Genomic DNA, 25,646 nt, shown 5'->3' on the forward strand with positions numbered 1-25,646 from the left:
AGCCAGGATGTGGGTGGGGTGCCCAGTGACAGAGTGGGGAGTGGACAGGGTCAGGGTGGGCCCCAAGTCACCCACTTTCAAGGCCTTGCCCAATCTGTTGTTCCAGCCATTTTGCCTCTTTTTGCAGGCGATACACAGTCATATCCCTGTCCTTGAACCTTCCCCTTATGGGTTTTTGCCCACACGGTTATTTTTTTCCTAGAACCTAACTCAAATAGCAACAGTTTGGCAAATCCCTCTTTCCATGAAGGAACGATTGTTTCCTTCAGAGTCTGGTGAGGTCAGCATCTCATGCATCCTTTTATTATAATCCCCTGACCTGGAAAATGTGTTCAGTTACACATTTTAGCGTACAAGTGTAGCGCTGATATGTGTGAACAAATAAGCTAGCCAAAGATATAGGAGTGCGAGGGCTGGGAAGCCAGGAAAGTGACGTCAGCATCCCAGGGGGAAAGTTCTCGGTAACCACGGTGCCCACTGTGCGGCGGAGAGGAATTTTGGGCCACCGTAATAACCTGCAATTCACCAGCTCCACCAGGCATTCTGCCGCGGCACTTCACCCGTGGCCTCTCAGAGGAACGTCTCACCTTCGCCTTACTTCCAAGTCTGGTCCCTAACTTTCCGCCGTCCCCATTGGCTGCGCGACTGCCCAATGGGCAGACAGAAACCGTGAACTCGTGCTCTTTGCCTGAGGCGTTCCCGCTCTCGTTCGCGCGTCTCGCGAGCGTTATAGTGACTCGCAGAGGCTGCCCCGCCGAGCTCGGCTGCGGGTTGCTGGAAGACTGACGTTGCTGCGAGGCGGACGGGAGCGAAGACCATGTTCCGAGCTGCGGCTCCAGGGCAGCTCCGGCGGGCGGTGAGTGCCGGAGGGGTGGGCCGGGCCCGGTGACGGTGTGCCGTCAGTGTGTCGTCCCCGTGAGAGTCTTGGCGAAGGTCACCGTCTCCCACGGACCTGACCGACCTTACCGCAGGCAGGCCCAGCCCGGTCTGTAGCTCGGGCTCAGGGTTCTGGGGCTTGCTGTGGACTCCTTCCGGGTCGCCTGCGTTGGGGGCGGGGGCGAAGTCCGAGGTCAGAGTGACCTCAATTAGAGGCTGCGCTTCTGCTTCCCACCCCCACTCCCTGCTCCGGGTTTACTCTGCTCTCCCCCAGGCCTCCAGGTTCTCTACGTTGGCTGGGAGCAGGCTGCCACATCCCCGGGAATCTCTAATGGAGGGAGGAAAATATCGCTGCTGGGATGCCCTCTGGGAAAGTTGGGAAAGAGTTTAAAACTTGAATTCTAAAATCTTCTCTGGGCGCGTCGTTGCTGCTGGTATCCGCTCACAATCTGGGGGACGGAGGCTGGAAGGGGAGGTTTTGTGGAAACTTGCTCTGCTCCCTGGCTTTTGGGGCAGTGCTGAGTATAGGTGATTGTAGTGTAAAGTCAGTCATCCAATTTGACAGCTTTAGCCAGTTTTGAAAGGCAGACATCTTTTTATACTGCAGTAGTAGATTGTTGGCTAAAGAGCCAGGGAACTGTTGATAGTGGTTAAGTTTTTGATGCTTTCTTTAGTGACAAATCATGAGTTTACCACATTTCTCTCTTGTGGGAAATACAGATAGAAAGTATATCTTTGTCTTTATGCTGTGGGACGGTAGTATTTGGAGGTTGATCAATTACAAGTCAAATAACAATTTATATGGTGAATCCTGTAAGTTTTCCAGTTTACAATTAGGCTAACTGGAAAACAAGATTGTTAAACTGGGTCAGAAACCTTGTTGACGTTTTGTACTTTTCCTGCAGGTGGTTTTATGCATGCATATTTTCCCATCCCACAGAGATTTTTCTCTTTGAGACATACCTGGCATTATTCCTAGATGTCTGTAGGCTCTTTTTCTGTGTATTCCTTGTTTCATTAAAAAAATAATAATTAAAAAAAAAATCCCGTGTGTCCCTCTTCCTTGTAAGAAAAGTTCAAATCTCCATCCTTCAAGGCAGTGTTCATTCTTTCTCCCAGATTTTTTTCCTCAGAAGATAAAGACATAAACAAGTTAAAGTCATGGATTTGGGGTAATTCACCTATCCGTGTCAGACTGGCAGAAAAATAGCTACACAGTAATTAGAAGGTAGTTTTGTGGACAGGTTAGGAGTCTGGCATAAGTGAAATAATTTGGCGCCTAGGTGGCTCAGTTGGTTAAGCATCTACCTTTGGCTCAGGTCATGATCTCAGGGTCCAGGGATTGAGCTTCATGTCTGGCTCCCTGCTCAGCGGGGAGTCTGCTTCTCCTTCTCTCTCTGCCCTCCACCCCCACTGTGTTCTCTCTCTCTAAAATAAATAAAATCTTAAAAAAAAATGAAATAATTTTAGTTGGGGGCAATTTAGGACTCGGATGTTTTGTAGATCTAACGGAAAAAATGGAATGATTAGCTTAAGTAATTTCTTCTCAACACAATTTACTGATGGACATTCACAGTATTTCCCAATCTTTATTGTGGTTTGCCAAGAAGTTTGACCTTGACTTATTTTGAAAATATGAAATCAAGCTAAGTAGAGTAGTTGCTCTAAAGTCATAAGAATGTTTCAGAGTTGAATTTCAAGAATATAAGGAAGTGGTGGGAACACTTCTAAAATAGATCCATAAATACTCATACATATTTAATTTTTCAAATTTTGAAATAACTTCAAACTTACAGGAAAGCTCTAAGAATAGTGTACATAATTCTCAAAACCCTTTCAGTTTTACTAGCTATTAACAGTTTGGCTTATTTGCTTTCTCTCTTTCCATATTACTTATTATTTATCTTTTTCCCTTTTTGTTTTAAAGATTTATTTATTTGAGAGAGATAGCTTGTGTGAAAGAAAGAGAGAGAAAGAGAGAGAGAGAAAACGTGCACGTTTGTGCTGGGGGAGGGGCAAAGGGAGAGGGAGAGAATCCACAGGCAGGATCCTGCCTAAGCGTGAAGCTGGATTTGTGGAGCTGAGATCATGACCTCAGCTGAAACCAGGAGTTGGCCACTCAACCAACTGAGCCACCCAGGTGCCCCTTGTTATTTTCTGAACAATTTGAGAATGTGTTGCAGACGTGCCCCTTAAGTAAGTCGGTGTGTATTTTCTGAGAACAAGGAGGTTCACCTTTCATTTCCGCAGTAAAATTGGCAAAGTCAGGAACTTTAACAATGACCCAATACTGTTATAAAATCTGCAGACATTCAAATGTTGCCAGTTGTCACATTAATATCATTTATAGCAAATTTCCTAGCAGTTTGGTTTAGGGTAGTCCAGGATCATGCCTTGCATTTAGTTTTCATGTCTCATTTAATCTTTGTTGGAAAAACCCCTCAGCCTTTCTTTAGCTTTGATGGCATTTTTTGTTGACTCTTTCCAGTTTAGGTTTGTCTAGTGTTTCCTCATGTTATTTTGGCAGGAGTTTTGCAGAAGTGATACGTGTTCTCAGCGCATTATTGTTAGGAGGCTCATAATACCGATTTATCCCATTATTGGTGGTGGTAACTTTACTTGGCTTAAGTGTTGTTCACCAGGTTTTTCCACTAACAAGTAACTACTTCTACCTTTGTGATTTTAAACTAATTTGGAGGGAGATATATTGAGATTATGTAAATCATTTGTTTCTCTCAGGCTTTTACCCACTAGTCTTTTTTTTTTTTTTATTAACACATAATGTATTATTTGCCCCAGGCATATAGGTCTGTGAGTCATCAGGCTTACACATTTCACAGCACTCACCATAGCACATACCCTCCCCACTGTCCGTAACCCAACTACCCTGTCCCTACCCCCCACCCCCCAGCAACCCTGTTTGTTTTGTGATTTATCTCCCCCACCCCATGCCATCTTGTTTCATTTTTTCCTTCCCTACTCTCCCGATCCCCCCCACCCACTCTGCCTCTCAAATTCCTCATATCAGGGAGATCATACGATAATTGTCTTTCTCAGATTGACTTATTTCGCTCAGCATAATACCCTCTAGGTCCATCCACGTCATTGCAAATTGCAAGATTTCGGTTCTTTTGATGGCTGCATAGTATTCCATTGTGTATATATACCACTTCTTCTTTATCCATTCATCTGTTGATGGACATCTAGGTTCTTTCCATAGTTTGGCTGTTGTGGACGTTGCTGCTATAAACATTTGGGTGCACATGCCCCTTCGGATCACTACATTTATATCTTTAGGGTAAATACCCAGTAATGCAATCGCTGGGTCTTAGGGTAGCTCTATTGTCAACTTTTTGAGGAACCTCCATACTGTTTTCCAGAGTGGCTGCACCAGCTTGCATTCCCACCAACGGTGTAGGAGGGTTCCCCTTTCTCTGCATCCTCGCCAACATCTATCGTTTCCTGACTTGTTAATTTTAGCCATTCTGACTGGTGTGAGATGGTATCTCATGGTGGTTTTGATTTGTATTTCCCTGATGCCGAGCGAGTGATGTAGAGCACTTTTTCATGTGTCTGTTGGCCTTCTGGATGTCTTTGCAGAAATGTCTGTTCATGTCTTCTGCCCACTTCTTGATTGGATTATTTGTTCTTTGGGTGTTGAGTTTGGTAGGTTCTTTATAGATTTTGGGTACTAGCCCTTTATCTGATATGTCATTTGCTAATATCTTCTCCCATTCTTTCAGTTGTCTTTTGGTTTTGTTAACTGTTTCCTTTGCTGTGCAAAAGCTTTTGATCTTGATGAAGTCCCATTCTTTCAGTTGTCTTTTGGTTTTGTTAACTGTTTCCTTTGCTGTGCAAAAGCTTTTGATCTTGATGAAGTCCCAATAGTTCATTTTCCCCTTGCTTCCCTTGCCTTTGGCAATGTTTCTAGGAAGAAGTTGTTCAGCTGAGGTTGAAGAGGTTGCTGCCTGTGTTCTCCTCAAGGATTTTGATGGATATCTGTCTCACATTGAAGTCTTTCATCTATTCTGAGTCTATTTTTATGTGTGGTATAAGGAAATGGTCCAGTTTCATTCTTCTGCATGTGGCTGTCCAGTTTTCCCAACACCCATTTTTTGAAGAGACCTTTTTCCATTGGACATTCTTTCCTGCTTTGTCGAAGATTAGTTGACCAAAGAGTTGAGGGTCCATTTCTGGGCTCTCTATTCTGTTCCATTGATCTATGTGTCTGTTTTTGTGCCAGTACCATACTGTCCTGATGATTACAGCTTTTTTTTTTTTTTTTTTTTTTAAGATTTTATTTATTTATTTGACAGAGAGAGATCACAGGTAGGCAGAGAGGCAGGCAGAGAGAGAGAGGAAGCAGGCTCCCTGCTGAGCAGAGAGCCCGACGCGGGGCTCGATCCCAGGACCCTGGGATCATGACCTGAGCCGAAGGCAGAGGCTTTAACCCACTGAGCCACCCAGGCGCCCCATGATTACAGCTTTTAATAGAGTTTGAAGTCTAAAATTTGGTCTTCTTTTTCAACATTCCTCTGGCTATTCGGGGTCTTTTCTGGTTCCATATACATTTTAGGATTATTTGTTCCATTTCTTTGAAAAAAATTGATGGTATTTGGATTGGGATTGCATTAAATGTGTAGATTGCTTTAGGTAGTATAGACATTTTCACAATATTTGTTCTTCCAATCCATGAGCATGGAATGTTTTTCCATTTCTTTCTGTCTTCCTCAATTTCTCTCATGAGTACTTTACAGTTTCCTGAGTACAGATTCTTTGCCTCTTTGGTTAGGTTTATTCCTAGGTATCTTATGGTTTTGGGTGCAATTGTAAATGGGATCAACTCCTTAACTTTTCTTTCTTCTGTCTTGTTGGTGTATAGAAATGCAACTGATTTCTGTGCATTGATTTTATATCTGGACACTTTACTGAATTCCTGTATGAGTTCTAGCAGTTTTGGAGTGGAGTCTTTGGGGTTTTCCGCATAAAGTATATCATCTGCAAAGAGTGAGAGTTTGATTTCTTTGCTGATTTGGATGTCTTTAATTTCTTTTGTTGTCTGATTGCAGAGGCTAGGACTTCTAGTACTATGTTGAATAGCAGTTCACTCACTAGTCTTAACATTTATCGTTCTTAAGAGAAATTATTACTGTGGTGTAAAATGGTAATTTTTCTAATTCCATCATTCTTTCTACATTTATTATTATTCCATTTTAAGGAAGAACATTTCCTTATTTATGTATTTATTATGGATCCTTTATTTAGTATGTTAAAATCCACTAATATAACATTTTTTAGAAAATATTTATTTATTTATGAGAGAGAGTACATGTGCCCCCGAGCTTGTATGGGTAGGGTAGGGGCACAGGGAGAGGGAGAGAGAGAATCCTCAAGCAGATTTGCTGCTGAGTGCAGAGACCAACATGGAGCTCAATCCCAGGACCCTGAGATCATGACCTGAGCTGAAATCAAAAGCTGGCTGGTTAACTGACTGAGCCACACAGGTGCCCCATGATCTTAAATTTTCTGATGCTCTCAAGTTGTCGTATATTTCTATAGTGGGAGTCCCTTCTGGCTCCTGTTTTCTTGTGATGATGTGGGAAACAAAGCCAAAAGAAGAAAATTAAATTTTCTTATTGCCTACAGCCCACCGACAAGTCCTTGAAACAGGTAGAGTGACCTTCCTCTAGGAACTCAGCTGCATGTATGATTAACATTATCCTGACCTCCAGGATCCTGTAAGTCTTCTTTACACATACAAATTCCTTTGGCAACTTCCTTTATCTTTACCACCAAGATACATGTTTGTAATCATCCTCTAAGAATATGGCCTACTAATATACATCTGAAGGGTCTCATGACGAAGGTTTTACTAGATAGTAATAAATGACCTTTCCCTAACAATGGCTAGCGCCTCAGAAGCTAGTCATCTGTCATAGAGCCAGTATAGAGCTCTTTCTGCCATGGGTCCTGTCTCTGTGCTTTACTAAAATCACCCTTTTGCACTGAAGACATCTCAAGAACTCTTTCTTGGCCATCAGCTCTGAACCCCAACATTTACACATCGGTGATGTCGTAAAGTCAAATAGCTTATCCAAAATCCCTACTCTTGAAATTTTAGAAAATTTATTCTGTAGCTAACCATGGATTATTTAGGAAGATACAATTCCATAAAATATATTTTTAATAATAGATTATAATCTATTAAAAGACGATCTTGAACTGTTAATGATGTGTACATAGCTAACCACACACTTAAAAATGATTAAGATGATACATTTTATAAGTGTAATTTATATCTTTAAAGAAAAGATATCTTAAATTATTAGAATGTAAGTTAAATGACTTGCATTTGGTTTCCAAGTTCTGTTTCCAGTATTGACCTGATATGTGCCCTTGAGCAAAGTCTTTCATCTTTGGGGGGCTCTTCAATGTCATCTGTTTAATGAAGGTGGTATTTTACATCCACAGTAAAGAAGTAGAGAACACATTAAGAGGAAAATAGGTAGGCATTTGCAATTAGTTAACATTCTTGTGGGGAAATAAATCTGAATTATGAGTATTATTTTATATTCATTTGCATTTGAAATTGATTTGTTGACTAATTAAGATACCAAAGATATACTTTATGTGGAGAGTGAAGCAACCCTTTTCAAGGGCATTTGAATGTTCCTGTTTTTGTATTCATTGCCACATGGGGAGGCATAACAATCACAATTCAGAAGCTGTGAAACTGGTGTGAAGGAACATGGCATTTTTCAGAGTCCATGCCCTATCATTGACAAATGAGATTGAACTGTGTAATTTGCATGCAAATTTTAATTTCTTTTGAAAGAAGAAAGAGAGCCAATTTTGATGGTTCTAAAAGGTTTATTGCATGAGATGAATTCTGTAAAATTATTCTGCCCGCTAGTGTGTCTACTAAGGGCCTTGTCTGTTTTTAAAATGAAGTAAATTGAGTGTGTTTTTAATATTATAACCAATGTCATATGACATTTCTAGTCATGATTAAAAGCTACCATATTTTATTATCAAAGAGGTTAAAGTAAGTTATTTAGTTTAAGTACAAAAATGTAATATACATTTTATTACTATAAAATGTATGTTAAAATAAGGAAAGGTGATTTTAATTACATATTATCTTTTTCATTAGAACTGGGAAAGATTTTTTTTTTTAATGTTACTTATTATTTGAGAGAGAGAGAGGGAGAGCACAAGCGGGGTGGGTGGTGGGCAGAGGGGAGAGGGAGAAGCAGGCTCCCTACTGAGCAGGGCACTGGACATGGGGCTCCATCTCAGGACTGTGGGATCATGACTTGAGCTGAAGGCAGATGCTTAACCAGTTGAGCCACCCAGGTGCCCCAGAACTTGGAAAGATTTTATAGCTTATTCTTGCCTTTTTATTTTTGAGTTAAGAAGCAAAAAGACCCTCATGCTGTCCTTCCCCTTACCCATATCTCACTTAGTTTTCAAAGATGGTGGGGTGGGGAGAGGAGTAGGTTAAACTTATTCTTACTACTTTAGGTTTTGAATGGGTTTGTAAGGGTAAAGTAGGGTGTTAGAATCCAGCTTTTTTTTTTTTTTAAACACTTCTGGTAGTTTACTACATGAACACAGACTTGAAGTCATAACAGGAACTCCTGAGTAGTAAATCTCTGTGGTTACACCTAAAAGACTGAAAAATCAAAAGCAGTGTCAACATTGTTAAGAGAAGGACCAAAATTTATCCATTGGACTTAGCTATAACAAGGTTGTTAGTGACTTTGAAGAAACTGGATTCCGTGTTATAGTGGGTGTGAAAGCCAGTTTGCTGTGAGTAAAGAAGATAAAGATGAGGCAGTAATTGATGATTACATTATTTTCAAGAAGTTTGGCTCTGAAAGGGTGGAGAAAGAATGATAACCCCTTTAAGGCCTGCCCTCAAAAAGTATACCATCTCAGAAGGGCCAGCAAGCTCTGTGAGGTATGCAGTTGGTATGTGAAAGAAAACTTCATATTTTACTCTTTAAACTAAGTCTGGTCAGTTTTGGAAAGTTTTCTGAAAGCATGATGGGGTATCTTTTGTAGTGATTTTACAATTTATATACTGTTCTTGGTAGGTAGACATGTAAGTGCTTAGATAATTAAGTTACCAGTGAGATACAAAGAGTTTAGTTTATCATTTTGGGGAAACTTCAGTTAGTCACTAAACATTCATTGAGTGCCTGCTATGTGGCAGGCACAAAGGTAGATACTAAATTCACTGTAGAGAACAGACACACCTAATTTCTGCTCACATGGTGTGAGTAGATGAGGGAGGACAGACATTGAACACAGTATTTTAAGTATGATCATTGTAACAGGAAGGTGTATAGGGTATTTAGGAAACACGTAGTGGCAGGGAGGATAATCTAATTGGGGGTTGGGGAAATTAAAAAGATATCTGAAATTACTTTGGAAACTGAGGTGCTTTTTAATTGTTATTGAGTGATGAAGTAATAAAGGTGAAGGATTTTCTTTAGGTAAACATTTTTGAGTTTTGGCTATCTTAAATCATTTGTTTATTATTTTAATTCTGTTCATATTGTATGTGTTCTTATTAGATATTTTGGTTTTTAAATGGATTATTTGCAGGGTTGAGCTAGAAACAGAAATAAAGCATCAGTCATGTTAGTTTGATTGTTAAAATTGAAAGTGCATGTGAATTTTGTCCAAGGTAAGGTCCAAGCACATGCTGAAGGAGCCCTGGAACTTAAGAAAAGAAAAAAAAAATAGCCCTGGAGTAATGACACACATGAAAAGGAAGATCTGTAGCACCCTTGTTTCATTTCTGTGTAACTCTGTAGGGCCATCATAGCTCCAAGACTCCTTGTGGGATCAGCTGAGATCTTTTTTGTGACTGCAGTGCAGTCTTGCAAGTTTAGCTTCTTCCACTACATGGTCATGTCTCCTTGATGCCTCATAGATGTTGTTTCCAGGAGTACTCCCCAATAAGCTTTTTGTACACTCACACACACAAAAGGAAGTTAATAAGTGTAAGGTGGCAACAAACATTTAAAGCACCCACTATATGCAATGAATTAACTTTTCTCCTATGTGTCTAGAATGGTCCTAGCTATGTTCATTCTTGGGAGAATTAAGAGAACAGTCATTTAGATTTTCTCTGAGTTAGATGAGCAGCCTTGGAGAAAGTCTTAAAATGATCTAGAGTCTTAAAATAGTTTTTTATATATATATACATATTTTTTTAAAGTTTTTATGTATTAATTTGACAGAGATCACAAGTAGGCAGAGAGGCAGGCTGGGTGGGGGGGAAGCAGGCTCCCTACTGAGCAGAGAGCCCGATGGGGGACTCGATCCCACGACCCTGAGATCATGACCTGAAGCAAAGGCAAAGGCTTTAACCCACTGAGCCACCCAGGTGCCCTTAAAATTGTTTTCTGTAGCTCAGTACATAGAATAGAACTATTCAAAGGATGTTTTTAAAGCAACAGAAGATTTTTTAAAAATAGACTGTGTGAAAAAAAAATACACTGGTATTTTGAGATTCACCACAAAATTGAGCAGAAACTACAGAGAGTTCCCATATATTTCCCTCTGCCAGTCCCCACCTTTCTACACTATCAGTATCCTGCACCACAGTGGTGCTTTTATTCCAGTTGATGAAACCACATTGACATATTATCATCCAAAGTCCATAGTTTATGTTAAGGTTCACTCTTGGTGTTCTACATTCTGTGGGTGTATCCCAAATGTACAGTGGCACATATCCACAGTTATGGTATTATACAGAATAGTTTCACTGTCCTAAAATCTGTGCTCTGCTTGTTTCCCTCTCACCTCTCTGCCCCTAATCCCTGGCAACTGCTGATCTGTCTCCATAGCTTTGCTTTTCCAGCATGCCATCTAAGTGGAACTGTACATTATGTAGCCTTTTCATGGTCTGATATGCCTTTTTTTCTTTTTTAAAGTGCTGAATATTCTGTTTTCTGGATGAATTACAGTTTATCCATTTACCTACTGAAGGACTTTTTGGTTGCTACCAAGTTTTGGTAATTATGAATAAAGCTGGGGTAGATATCCATATTCAGATTTTTGTGTGTAAATAAATTCAACTTATTTGGGTAGATACCAAGAAGTATGACTGTTGGATTATATGACAAGAGTGTATTTAGTTTTGTGAGAAACTGCCGCATTGTCCTCCACAGTGGCTGTACAATTTTTAATTTCCACCAGAGTTCCTATTGCTCCTCATCCTCACCAGCATTTGGTATTATCAGTATTTTGGATTTTCACTATTCTTTTTTTTTTTTTTTAAAGATTTTATTTTTTTATTTGACAGAGATTACAAGCAGGCAGAGAGGCAGGCAGAGAGAGGTGGGGGGGAAGCAGGCTCTCTGTTGAGCAGAGAGCCCGATGCAAGGCTCAATCCCAGGACTCCGAGATCATGACCTGAGCTGAAGGCAGAGGCCTAACTCACTGAGCCCCACTGGCACCCGGATTTTCACTATTCTAATAGGTATGCAGTAGTATCTCATTTTGTTTTAATTTGCAGTTCCTCAATACATGATGTTGAACATCTTTACATGTGCTTATTTACCATCCACCACTTCTTTGGTGAAGTGTCTGTTCAGATCTTTTGCTTTTATTTAAAAATCAGTTTGTTATTGTTGAATATTAAGAGTTCTTTGTGTTCTTTTAGATAACAACCTTTTATTATATGTCTTTTGCAAATAGTTTTCTCCCAATCTGTTGCTTGTCATCTTATTCTTTTGATGAAGAAATTTTTAAAATCAATGTTCAGTTCATTTACTGGATATCTCCTCTGGACTAGACACTGAAGTAGAAACTAGGGTTAGTGGTAAGAAATCAGATATGGCCCCTGTCCTCAAAATAATGTCAGGGCACCTGGGTGGCTCAGTCGTGAAGCTTCTGCCTTTGGCCCAGGTCATGATCCCAGGGTCCTGGGATCGAGCCCTGCATCAGGCTTCCTGCTTGGCAGGAAGCCCGCTTTTCCTTCTCCCACTCCCCCTGCTTGTGTTCCCTCTCTCGCTGTCTCCCTCTCTCTCTCTGTCAAAAAAATAAATAAAATCTTTTTTTTTTATTTCTTTTCAGTGTAACAGTATTCCTTGTTTTTGCACCACACCCAGTGCTCCATGCAATATGTGCCCTCCCCAATACCCACCACCTGGTTCCCCCAACCTCCCACCCCCTGCCCCTTCAAAACCCTCAGGTTGTTTTTCAGGGTCCATAGTCTCTCAAATCTTTAAAAAAAAAAATCAGGTAGAGATGGCAGAGTAATTGGGTGAGGATAGTCAAGTGTGATAAGTGCTATAATGAAGGCAATTCAGCGTACTGTGTTGGTGCTGGCAAAGTTAACTCGTCCAAGGAGATCCAAAGAAAGCTTTTCTGTGTAGCTAATGTTTATTGAGCATTTATGTTCTAGGTACTATTCCAGTAATTCAATTCTCACAACTCTTTGAGGCCGTCATCATCATCATCATCTCTATTTTATGATCAGGGAACTGAGACACAGAGAAGTTGCAGTGGTAGTGGAATTTAGACCCACGTAGGGTGGCTCCAGAGCCTGTACTGTTTGCCACTGCACTGTACTAAGGCTTCTTGGAAAGTCTGACATTTAAGCAGAAAACTTAAGGATGATTGACTGGAAGCTAATCAGGTAACAGGGGAAGAGGTCCTCTAGGTAGAGGGAACAACATAAGGGAAAGCTGGGGGTCAGAGAGAGCAGAGCAAGTTCAAGTTTCTGAAAATAAGGTGTAAATGAAGAGAGGAATATATGGACAGATATATCACACCATGAAATGAATAGAGAGATAGAGCACACCATAAAATAAATGCCTGGTAAACCGACCTAAAGAGTTTAGTGGGCAGGAAGCAATTGATGTTTTTAGGCAGGGGAATAATATGCTGGATTTGTGTCGTGGAAAGATCACAGAGAAATGGTGTGGAGGGGAGAAAGCTAGTTTGGGAGATTTAGAGTGATAGAGGAGAAGGATGATGACGTACACTAGGTGGTGGCGTTGATGATGGAGAGAAGTGAATGGATCTAGGAGATGCTGTATTTAGAAGGAAGAATTGGTAATGACTTTTGTAGTCTGTTGGATGTGAGGGTTGAGGAAGAAACTCAGATATGACTCTCAGATCACGGTTTGGGCAACTTGTTCGAGAGTGGTACATCCTCTAAAGAACTCTGGAGAGGCAATCTGGTAAGGGGCTAGAGGATCAGGGGAAAGATGAATTAAGATTAGGATCTGCTGAGTTGGAGAGTGCTTGATGGAGACAGGCAAAACTGACATCCAAGTCAGTTGGATGTACAAATGTAGCTTAATTTTAGGTCCAGTACTTAGGAATAAGATTTAGTATCTCTTCCTCGTTCCTCCAATATATATATGTGATTCTTACATAGGTCGTAAATTATAAATTAAGCCATGCAAATGAGAAGTGAGTAGTCAATAATTTCAGATATTCCTGAGAGAATAAGTAAGGTAAAGCCTGAAATGTCAGATACTGAAAAGTATCTGAGGGTAATTTTGGTGAGGACATAAGCCAGAGTGCAAGTAGTTGAGGCATGAATGGAAGTTGAGGAATTAGAGAATTGGAGTGGAAGGTGGTGCTAGTGGGTTTTTAATTTTGGGCTTCTTTAAAATTGGGAGAGCCATGGGGCGCCTGGGTGGCTCAGTGGGTTAAGCCGCTGCCTTCGGCTCAGGTCATGATCTCAGGGTCCTGGGATCGAGCCCCGCATCGGGCTCTCTGCTCAGCGGGGAGCCTGCTTCCTCCTTTCTCTCTGCCTGGCTCTCTGTCTGCTTGTGATCTCTCTCTGTCAAATAAATAAATAAAATCTTAAAAAAAAATAAAATTGGGAGAGCCTCAAACATCTTTAAATGTTGATCAGAGAGAGCCCTGGAAAATGGGAGAGGTTAGAGATATTACTGAGAGATTATAGAAAGAAGTCTTCAACTAGATTTAAGAGGACAGAATCTAGAGCTCAGATAAAGCTATCAAATCTAGGACCTGTTGTAGCTTCCATTTTGATAGGACAGAGACAGTAATTTTTGTTGGATATCAGGAAAGTGAAGCAGGTCCCCCCCTCTAAGGGCTTCAGTTTTCATTGTGAATAAAGTAGGAAATGAGGCTCTCTTCTCATAGTAGGAAGCTGACTCTATTAGCAGTTGAGAAACATCAGCAGGGGTTATTTGAAATAGTTGCTATGGAGAGTGAGCTTGCTAATGTGGGTAACATAGAAACATTGTCAATTTTGAGGGCCCAGGTCAAATGAGCCAGAGTTTATGGTGACAGCCTCCTGCATTAGTAGTTTCAGAGGTTGAGATTCATTTCTGGGCTGTTACCTTATTAAGTCTTTCTGTAGTTATCTCTGAATGTTTAAAAGAATTTGGTTCTTTTTTTCCCCCCCATAAAAAAGAAGGTCCTGAGGTGCCTGAGTGGCCCAATGGGTTAAAGCCTCTGCCTTCGGCTCAGGTCATGATCTCAGGGTCCTGGGATGGAGCCCGGAGCCTAGCATTGGGCTCTCTGCTCAGCAGGGAGCCTGCTTCCCTCTCACTCTCTGCCTGCCTCTCTGCCTACCTGTGATCTATGTCAAATAAATAAATAAAATCTTTTAAAAAAATAGGGCCCTTTTAAAGTATACAGATGCAATGGATCATAAGACAATAAAGTATAGCTTTGTTGGGGCGCCTGTTTGGCTCTGTCAGATAAGTGTCTGCCTTTGGCTTGGGTCGTCGTGGTCCCACGGTCCTAGGATTGGGCTCCCTGCTCAGCCGGGAGTCTGCTTCTCCCTCTGTAGCTCCCCCTGCTTGTGCTCTCTCTGTCTCTCTGTCTCTGACAAATAAACAAACTCTTTAAAAAAAATAAAACATAATATAACTTCTGTTTAAAAACCTTTTCAGAAAAAAAAAAAAAACCTTTTAAGTAATGGACCTTTTTGAATCTTTAGTAGTTATCTATATTGCTCTTATACCTAAAGTAGGATTTTAGGGCTATAGAATGTTTAGAACTGGAAAAGAGGATTTTTACATCATCTTTTTTTGTTTCTGTTTGATTAATGCTATTTTTTAAAAATTAGGAAAATATTTGCTAAGTGAAATCTTACAGGAATGACCCATCTACACGTTTCCCTTAATACGCAAAATAGAGCTTTTGTATAAAACCTTTCCTAAGCTAAAACAGTGTAAAATGAAGAAGCAATTGCCATTAACTTACAAGGAAACATTTTTTAGCGTTATCAGACCCAAAAAATAACCTCTCTTAGGTTTTTCTGATGTCATAGGATACATTTTGTTAATGGATGCACAAAATAAGACAAATCACAGATGCTCACACAGTTCAAAGCTATGGTGTCTTGATGCTGAGTGTAGTTCCAGGGAAGGAGCCTGATGGTGCCCCTCTTGCTGCTTTGGGGTATGTGATGCTTTGGGGGTACGGCTTGCTGCAAAACAAATGGTCAGTGCTATTTTTGCTTTTCACCTTTTTTCATAAAAATGAAAATTTTCTTCCGATTTCTTTTGGGTAGTGGAAACAGGTCCTTCATAAAAGTGAAGTGGCATAAAATGAATTTTTGAAAAGCTAGGGATACCAGTATAAAACAGCTTAAAAATGATGGTACTTTGTTGTGAGCTAGTAATTAAAGATGTAAATTCTGGAGTCTGACTGCTTATGCTTTTCAAAAAAAGATTATCTGAGAAAGAGAGAAAGCATGCGTGAACGGGCATGAGCAGGGAGAGGGCAGGGAGAGAAATCCACAAGCAGATTACCCACTAAGTGGCTAAGTGTGGGGCTGGATCCCAGGACCCTGAGATCATGACCTGAGCTAAAATCGAGATCCAGCTGCTTAACTGAGCCACCCAGGTGCCCCTGACTGCTTACACTTTTAAACAGGCTCTGCTTCCTAGTTATGTGGACACTAAGCTCCAGTTTCCTCATCTGTAAAGTTAAGGTAATAATAATACCTACATCAGAGAGTTGTAAACTTTAAGTAAGATATACAGTTGGCTCTTGAACAACATGGATTTGAACTGCATTGGTTCACTTGTGTGTGAATTTTTTTTTTTTTTGGATAAATAGAGTGCAGTACAGTAAATACATGTTCTCTTCTAGTGATTTTCTTAATATTTTCTTTTCTCTGGCTTACTTTAAGAATATGGTATATAATAATATATGTAACATACAAAATATGTATTAATTGACTTGTTATTGGGAAGGCTTCTGGTCAACAGTACGGTATTAGTTTTGGGGGAGTCAAAAGTTAATGTAGATTTTTGACTGCATCAGGGGTCAGTGCCCTAACCCCCACATTGTTCCATGGTCAACTCTCTCTCTCTCAATGTCTGTATATTTTGGTTTAGTTAATTTGGTTAAAGCAGAGCGGGGGAGTCATTCTGGCAACCCTACTTGCCTGGTTTTTACTTCATCCTATGTAGTGGTTCCTGAGGTATGCCTCCCTGACACCCTTAGTCTTATATGGAGTGTAGTTTGAAATCCTCAGAGCTAGCTAACCTCCCTCAATTTGCAGATAAAGAAACTGGGCTCTATATTGAGGCATAACATTTTAAAGGCTACAGACTAGTTTCTCCTGCTACACATAACTATTACTGCTGAATTAAGCCACATAACCATGTTTAGGTGCTGTAGCTTCTCTTCAGGTCGTATCTGAGGAATAGAAGGTACAAAGCACTGAGTTAGAAGGAAACTTAGTATTAAAAACTATAAGGAGTCAAGTGATAAAGTAATATAGAGTGCCTGTATGATGTAACAATAATTAGTAAATATTGATCAGGTAGATAACTGAGTGGGTTCTTTTGTATGTTCTCTTGTTGTTGTTTACTCTTATAATTTTGAATAGTCTTTTAAAAAGAATATATAGTGTTCCCCCTAGAAGTTTAAAAAGCTTGATGATTCCTTGGGAGAACTGCCTAATTTATCTTATGCTGAAACTATAATTTATGGCAAGTATGGGCTTTCTGCCACCAAATCTTGGATTTATTCTTGAAATGATGATGGAAATCTCATAATTTTTATAGTAAATGATGTGTGAAACATAATCAAAATATGGTATCTGACATATATTGGTAATAAGGAGTTTGTTACTGGCAATTCTTGTGAAATGTGATTTAAATAATAAATTATGCCATTGAGTCCTAATTAGAGTTCTTTGCAAGATCATCTGATTAAAATAGAGAAAATGCTATATATTTCTACAGATGTAGATTAAAAAAAATTGTACTAGGTTCTTTGAATAGGCATGGTATTTGCCTTCTAAGAACTTTTATTCCATCCCAAGAATTGTGAACTGTTGTGAATTGCTACAATTTTCTGGAGAACAGTTTGTGTCAGTCAGTATTAAAAAATTTAAAAGTGTGCCTTCCTTTTGATCTAACACTTCTAGGAATTTGTCATAAGAAAAGAAGCATAAGATATGCATAAAGATTTCTAACCTTACTTTAACCACCTCCTGTAAGAAGACAAGTTTTTTTAATTGTAAAAAAGAATAAGTTATACGAGCAGGTACTTGATCTGGCAACAACGTAAGTCTCATTTCCGCCCTTTCCTTGCTTCCTTTGAGTAAACAGAAAGGGAAGAAAAAGACAAGAAATGCCATCCATGATACATAATGCAACGATTCCTTCCACTGGCATATCCCTAGAGTTTCTGGTTCCCAGTTCTGGGATTGGTTCATCAAGGAAAGAGGTGATTTAGAGGACTGAGGAGAAGGTTGAGGATGAACAGGTAGACAGCTTAGGGGAAGAGAGTCCCTATAGCTTGTTGAAGGTCGCAGAGAATCTGGCTTAGTCTTCTATGGAAGCAGAGCAGCTAAGGTCTGGCCAGGTTCCAGTCAGAAGGGTCTTTCTACACAAAAACAAACTGATTTGTTGAGGGTGAGTACAAAGATTCAGCTATAAGGATGGTTTTCTCTGGATTGTTTGATTTTTTATGCATTATATATTTTTTTAAAGTAATCTCTACACCCAGTGTGGGGCTCAAAACTATAACCCTGAGATATAAAGAGTTGGATGCTCCACTGACTGAGCCGGCCAGATGCCCCTGCATTGTTTATGATAATAAAATTAGAGGGGCGCCTGGGTGGCTCAGTCAGTTAAGCATCTGCTTTTGGCTCAGGTCATGATCCCAGGGTCCTGGGATCCAGCCTCATGTTGGGCTCACTGCTCAGCAAGGGGTCTGCTTCCTCTCTCTCTCTCTGCTGCTCCCCCTGCATGTGCTTTCTCACTCTCTCAAATAAATCAATACATGAAAAAATCTTTATAAACAATAATAAAAAATTACTAATTACCCAAATGATTACAGAACTGGTTAAACTGGTATGCTCATATACTTAACAGCAATAAAAACATAAAGAATATTAAAATATAGCAATTGGTATTTACAATATAGTAAATGTATTTTGTAAATTTAGTTGTGTAATGAGCATTATAGTCCCATGCCTGCCTGCCTTTCATTCATTCCCTCCTTTGTAAATTTCCAGCTTTGGTGTAAATTTTGTACCATGCTTTCCTCACTCCAGCTCCAGATCAAAGATTATTGCTGAATTAAGCCATACAACCATGCCATTTGATCCTCAGAGCCTCCTTTTCTCATTTCTCATTGTGATTTTTCATAAGGATAGTTCCAGAGTTTTCTTATTTTGTCACATCTGTGGTAGCCTTCCTCATGTTTTCATATGACAAGAACACCTAAATTTCTTCGTTTCTTCCTCTTGATTCTCTATTTCATGATCTGCAACCTCCAGCCTTTTGGATCTCTTCATTGATTGAAAGACTGTTCTCATAATTGTATGTAAACAAGTCGTATTTCCCTTAAAATCCTTGAGTACAGTGACCATTCTTGTTCATCTTTGTGTTCCTGGTGTTGGAAATTATTCCAGATGACTGTGAGTTATTGATGGTCTCTTGTTAGTCCACAGTAGATATAGGTGGATACTGGTTGGTTCTAAGGTATGGTCTGCAAGTTTCTTTTTTGAATTTAGAAGCATGTTTAAACAGTTGGAAGCCCAGCAAAATAACTGTGTGATACTGTGTTTTAAAGACAGATTTACATTATCAGTTATTTGGGTATTGAATGCATTTTGCCTGAAAGCAATAAAATCAACTTTAGTAATTGGTTTCAAACCCATTATTTCTGGATATACTGTATCTTTAGCAGTTGTGGTACAAGCAGATGTAACTAGTAATAGTTTGATTCTGAGTTTGATAGTTAATATGTTCTACTTAAGAATTTTTATTTTACATTTATTGGGACCCTGGGTGGCTCAGTGGGTTAAAGCCTCTGCCTTCGGCTCAGGTCATGATCCTGGGGTCCTGGGATGGAGTCCCGCATCGGACTTTCTGCTTGGCGGGGAGCCTGCTTCCCTTCCTCTCTCTGCCTGCCTCTCTGCCTACTTGTGACCTCTGTTTGTCAAATAAATAAATAAAATCTTTAAAAAAAAAAAAAAGGAATTTTACATTTATTTATTTATTTATTTGAGAGAAAGCACACGTGCCTGAGTCGGGATGGAGGTGAGGGACAGAGGTAGAAGAAGTGAGAGACTCTTAAGCAGACTCCAGACCTAGGGCAGAGTCTGCTGTGGGTCTCCATCTTATGGCGCTGAGATTATGACCTGAGCTGAAATCAAGAGTTGGACGCTTAACCAACTGAGCCACCGAGGCACCTCTCGACTTAAGAATTTTAAATTTAGATGCAGTTGGCAATTTCTCATTGGACACATAATATTCAGAAACATAGATTAATGGGAAATTTGTTTTGAAATAATTAAATTTTTCTAATAGAATATAAATTCTCACTTTTTATTATGAATATTAGTAATAGAATAATAGACACAAATAGTTTAATTTTTGCCATTGAGCAAGTACTTTATGAATACATTTATAGAACTGAGTGTTGTGTGCAGTTTTTTTAAAAGTACACATGCTTAACAATTAGGGTTTTAAAAATCTATTTGTATTAGAATATTCTGTTCCACCTTTTTTTTTTCCCTTTTAGGTCTTATTGCTACGATTTCAAAGTACCCTGGTAATAGCCGAGCATGCAAATGATACCCTATCACCCATTACATTAAATACCATCACTGCAGCCAAACGTGTTGGAGGTGAAGTGTCTTGCTTAGTAGCTGGAACCAAATGTGACAAGGTGAGAAATTTTTAAGGTCAGCCATAGCAAATATAATCTCCATCAAGAGACAGGGAAAGATGGCAACAGAGAATTATGCTGAGGACTATAACCCAAACTGGGCTCTAATCCTCATTAAGTGGCCAGTGTCATAGTCATTACTACATGTGAAAAAGGAACTAAAAGGTTTGCTCACTAAGCATTTTGTCTTTTGAAATGAGGTAAAATACTTGATTTAGTTCCACTGGCACCATCGTGTGCCATCAGGTACCAAGTAGAATGATAATATTTGAGTCTCCTTAGAGGTTAATAGCCGATCCCTTTTTTGTATTGATGAATATACTAGCTAATTCCTTTTAATTCCTGAAAGTGGTAAATCTGGAGTATCATGGATTTTAATTTTTAATTGGTATAAGACTTCAAATGTTAAGTACTATGCTTTTCAAACTATAGCTCTTAGTAAAAGGTGTTCTTCGTTTTGTTGTTGTTGTTGCAATGAGATAATGGCTTTGTGAACTAACTCTCTAGAAGGGTGCTAGAATATGGTTTGCAGGATCTGTTCTCCTGGGCTGCAGTGTAGTTGAAATCATGCTCCAGTTAACTTGAGCTACTAGTTCCCTCCTGTACCGTACAGGAGCTGCCAAGTGTGCAGCTGGGGACTTGAAATGCTATTTTATTCACACTCTTTTGAGAAAAATGAAAGCAGAAACCATTTTCTCTTTAGTTACGATCTCGTTTTGTCACAGTCTTATCTGAAAGAAAAATAGTACTTGTGTAAAGAAACTGTTAATAGCTTAGGCAAATTTAAGTTTTATACTTTTTTTTTTTTTGTAGTTATTTATTGTAAGCAGTAAGTGATTTTTCTGTATAGTGTCAGAAGTTTTTTCTGGTAAGCAAGACAGTTTTGATAGTACCCGTTAGTCTGCCAGTGAATACTTGGTTCGACAGAGGTACTTTTACGACCTTGGAAACCGTGAATATTGTTGCAGCCTTACCTTCCATTGAGTGGGGGCAGGAGGCACAGCTTTTCATGCCTACTCATCAGCAAATCATCATGGAGGTGAACAAGAAGACAGAGACCATGATATGATAGTTACGTCCCAGCTAAAGCAAAAGCCAATCTTGCTGTAATTAGAGAATAAAAGGGATTCTACTTACCTTCTGTATATAAGAATTCTGAGTAGTCAAAAAAATTTTCCCAGAACTTCATTCTGATTCCACACAGGAAGAAATGAGGAATTAAAGATTATTTTGCTTTATCATACCTAAATATATGTAGTTGGGCAGGAACTCAGAAGTTGACAATGGATCATTATATAAGATTTTTCTCTTGCCTAAATTCAATAATTTTAATGTCAGCAGAAATCATTATTGCCAAATAGAGTGCAGTGGCCTGTAAACCAGTGTGGTCAGGTCCTATTCTTTGCCTCTAGCAAACCCATAGGCTGTGTTATTATTGTTTGTGTGTTTGAGAGAGAGAACTAACCATTGCTTCATTTTCACCATTTCTAAAATGATGAATTTACACTTGAATTAATTGAAAGGTAAGAAGCACAATCTATAACTAAGTTTGAGTAGAGAGCTGTGCTAATTTTGGCTTATCAATTAATACTTTTCTTTTTCAAGGCAGGAATTTTTGTTTAAGATAATTGGTAGTAAGATCAATTGGCCTAAGATTTTTTGTTGTTGAAGAATTTTTGTTTTTACTTCAGTCACTCTTTTTCTGTTAAGAACTATTTATGTAGTCTAAAAAACAATGATTTCTGTAGTGGCCATTAAGATTTTATGTTCTGTGGATATTTGTAGTGGTGGCTCTGTTTGTATCTTTCTGTTAGGTGGATAATTACTCTTTTAATTACAGGTGGTACAAGATCTCTGCAAAGTAGCAGGTGTAGCAAAAGTTCTGGTGGCTCAGCATGATACATACAAAGGCTTCCTTCCAGGTGAGCTTTTCCAGTGGAAAAAGTGTAGAGTCTGAGGTATGCCTGACTATAAGAATATGAAAATATCACGAAGTGTATTTATCAAATGTGTTTAATTCTCAGAGGAGCTGACGCCATTGATTTTGGCAACTCAGAAGCAGTTCAATTACACACACATCTGTGCGGGAGCATCTGCCTTTGGAAAGGTGAGAAGATAGAAAGTCTGATGTCATTACTTGGAGGGGTTGGATTTCATTATGCTGAAAATGTACAACAGACTCTGTTTAGATAGCTAATCCTGGCTTTCTGAATGGTAGTTTTGCTAAAATTTTTTCTCTTAAGACTCTGTTACAATTTCTTTAAAAATGCCAACTCCATGTTTTCAAATTTTGTCACAGAGACAAATCTGTTCTTTCAAGATTTTGTCAGAATTATTAGAATGCTACTTCTACATTTTCAAATTTTGTCATGGAGAAAACTAGGATCTTTTTAAAGATTATTTTTCTTTAAAAACAATGTTGAATTGTCTGTGTGTAAATGTCATTTGTAGTAGTAACCCATCCTAAGCAGTGGTTTATTTGGGTGGCTGATGGATATTTACAAAGGCCAAATTCTGTCTCCTTGGAGAATTTGGAAGGGCTGTGTGATAGTTAGAAACATCCTTAGGATGAAGAAAGCTGTAATCTGATCGTGTACATTGTGATATGTCTGAAGAAAGAATGTGCTATCAGATGGTTAGTTATCTGCTTGAAGTTTTAAAAAAGAGGGAGGTAAGCTAAGGGTGGGGGCCCAAGAGAATTTGTCACTGGGTTGTTCTTGCTCTCTCTGTGGCCATGGGTATTCTAATTCCCTTTTCTTCTATTCCATTCTTAATAAGTTGCAGTTTTTAGTTTTAAAGATTACAAATTAGGTTGTAGACAAATACATTTTTATTAGAAAGGATGCATATAGTACAGTAGTATGCAGAGCAAGGTATCAAAGTTCCCCTTTCTTCCCAACTCCCTCTTCCTGTTTCAGAAATACAGGTGTTAACAGTTGTATATTATTTTAGTCCCCTTGCTATGGATTTTGAAATTATAATACCTGTACACATTTTTTTTTTACTCCTAAAATGTAATATTCTATCATGAATTGTTTTGTGACTGGTGGTTTTTACTTAAGAGTGTGTCTTGAAAAATAAAACATGTCTCTCTTGTTTTTTTAATGGCTGCATAATATTCCATATTTAGCCAGGGCTGGACAGTTAGATTGTTTCTAATTTTTTGCATTTGTAAACCTTGCTGTAAGGAAATGTGCCTGTACATACATCCTTGTATACATGTATTTACTTAGACTAGAGATCTAGAAGTGAAAGAGTTGGGTCAAAGACTGTGTACATTTAAAGTTTTGATATGTATTGCTAATTGCTGTCTTAAAAGGATGTCTCAGGTTGTATTCCATGAGTCGTATGAGAGGGTGACTTGCCAACACCTGGTATTGTACATTTTAACATCTTTTCCCCCAATCTGATGGGTGAAAATGGTGCATTTCTTTGATCATGAGATCATACAGTTACTGGTTTTTATTTCTTCTTTGAATAGTCTTGATTTGACTTTTTTCCTTTTACTATCATAATTCTATTGTAATTGATTTTAAAATATAAGTTTGAGGAATAAGATATAATCTCTTAGATCAACTAATTATGTTGAGTGACAATAACAGTGAGCTTCCAAGACCTTCATCTCTTTTTGTGCAAAATGAGTAGTTTGTGAATATTTATCTGTGGTGCAGTATTGCTTCTAGACACGAATCACTGCAACCCATCTAGAGAACTTACAGAATAACCCATGTAAATTGCTTGTAGTTTGTTTTTAACCTTTAGAATTATCAGTTTGAACTCATTAAATTTTTTCTTTTAAAAGTAACAGAATTTCTAGGCATTAACAATGTAAACACATGAGTTTAATAAACAATTATCCTTCTATTATTAGGTTGTCACATTGTAGACTATCATAAATTTTTAGTTTTTTTATAGAATTTAGTAATTGGTAAGTAAAGTAGTTCCACAGACCTATATGGCCTTAGGCTAGTCATTTTACCTTACTGAAGTCTGATTTTCTTATATGTAAAATGATGCAGTTTAACCAAGTGATGTCCAAGGTCTGCCAATGAGAGATGTTAAAAAAAAAAAAGGGTGGGTGTCTTTCCTTACTCTGGAGAGGATTAAGTCAGAGGATTAACATCCAACTTCTGTTACAGATGAGCATTGAACTAAAAGATCTTTGTGGACCATTCTATCTCTGAGAGTTTTGATTCTGTGTTAGATGAGTTAAACAAATTTCACGAGTCTTGAGTTTGTGGTGACAGTTCTCTGAAAAGATTATTAAACCCAGACAGGGTGTTTGTTGCATCTAAGTAACTAGATTTTAATAGTCTGACCTTGATTGCTGTGTTGTAACATATGAAAGTTTTTTTAAAGATTTTATTTATTTATTTGAGAGAGTGAGGGAGAGAGAGAGAGTAAGTGGAGGGGGAGGACAGGGGTGGTGGGAGATGCAGAGGAGAGGGAGAAGCAGACTCCCTGCTGAGCAGGGAGCCAGATGCGGAGCTCCATCCCAGGACTCTGGGATCATGACCTGAGCCAAAGGCAGACACTTAATCGGCTAAGCCACCCAGGCACCCAGCATATGAAAGTTTTGAGAACAAGGGTCACATAAGAGTAGCTGGTGCTGTAGCCTCTGAATGGGTTTGGAATGAGAAAGAATCCATTAGATGAGGCTAAGCAATCTGCTCTTTAACAATCCTTTACCAACTGTGGTTTTGAGATAGCACACTTTTATACTGGTATGCTAGAATTTAAAAATCTGTCATCTTTTTATGTATGAACAAATACTCTGACAGCTGTGCCTCTCTTCTGAAACCAGTGTGGTGAAGCCTGCTTGGAGAGTGTAGAGAGAGATCTGTTCACCATCTACCCTCTCAGGACATTTAAATGAAAGATCGTACCTGGAGATACATATGCCTTTAAGCACCATGGTCAGTTTTTTTTTCAAGATGCGCTAAAATGAAACATGGGGTAATGGAAGTACAAAAGATATTAAGTTTCAAGCAATTTAGAAAGTTTAAAACTATAAAAAGAGACATAATCTGCATAACATAATGTTTGTTAGAGAATTTCTTCAGCCAGGTAACAATATTCCAGTGGTATTTCCTGAAGCGTTGAAGGTGATTTTAAAAAAAGAGTTACTTAGGGAAGCAGGTTTTAAATGCTATCAAATTTGATTTATTTTGAAAGTAGGTATCCTCTAAATTTTGTATTTACCAAGTTAGAAGTAATGTTTGATGGCATTTTAATTGTTTTCCCAAATGCTTTATTTTCTAAGAGATCTTAATTTTTTTCTAACTGGTTTTTATAAACTGTGGTACTTTCAGTAGTTCTTCTGTTGTGGTTGAAAGAGGACTGCTGTATAATAAGGTAAAAATAAACTGAAAATTAGATCTTTCCTGTTGTAGATACAACATGAGGAAAATTGACTCAGGCTGTCAACACTTGTTAGTTAGCGTCAGTATATTTAGAACCACTTAGTAGATAGAGGACACAAGAGGAATGGAAGACACAAAACCTCTACCCTAGGGGTGCTTAAGTTTAGTTGAGGGTCATTATAAGTATGTATATTAAAGTTGTTGGTTTTTGTTTTTTTTTTTTAAATTTACAGACAGAGATCACAAGTAGGC

At 38.8% G+C, this 25,646-nt stretch overlaps 1 protein-coding gene across 2 annotated transcripts in view; it reads left to right on the top strand.

Moving 5' to 3' along the window:
* The first annotated feature begins 751 nt into the window (after positions 1 to 751).
* The window catches only part of ETFA (electron transfer flavoprotein subunit alpha), an 82,162-nt gene continuing 57,267 nt past the window's right edge, over positions 752 to 25,646 (top strand). For both annotated transcript variants that reach the window (XM_032865129.1, XM_032865130.1), the window contains exons 1-4: positions 752 to 856; positions 19,885 to 20,031; positions 21,872 to 21,953; positions 22,056 to 22,138. In XM_032865129.1, coding sequence (XP_032721020.1) covers positions 818 to 856; positions 19,885 to 20,031; positions 21,872 to 21,953; positions 22,056 to 22,138 — 351 coding nt within the window. In that variant the 5' untranslated portion in view covers positions 752 to 817. The remainder of the gene's footprint in view (positions 857 to 19,884; positions 20,032 to 21,871; positions 21,954 to 22,055; positions 22,139 to 25,646) is intronic.

The sequence above is a fragment of the Lontra canadensis genome, unplaced genomic scaffold (assembly GCF_010015895.1).
Source record: "Lontra canadensis isolate GAN:19392208 unplaced genomic scaffold, GSC_riverotter_1.0 scaffold28, whole genome shotgun sequence".
NCBI classification, from domain to species: Eukaryota; Metazoa; Chordata; class Mammalia; order Carnivora; family Mustelidae; genus Lontra; species Lontra canadensis.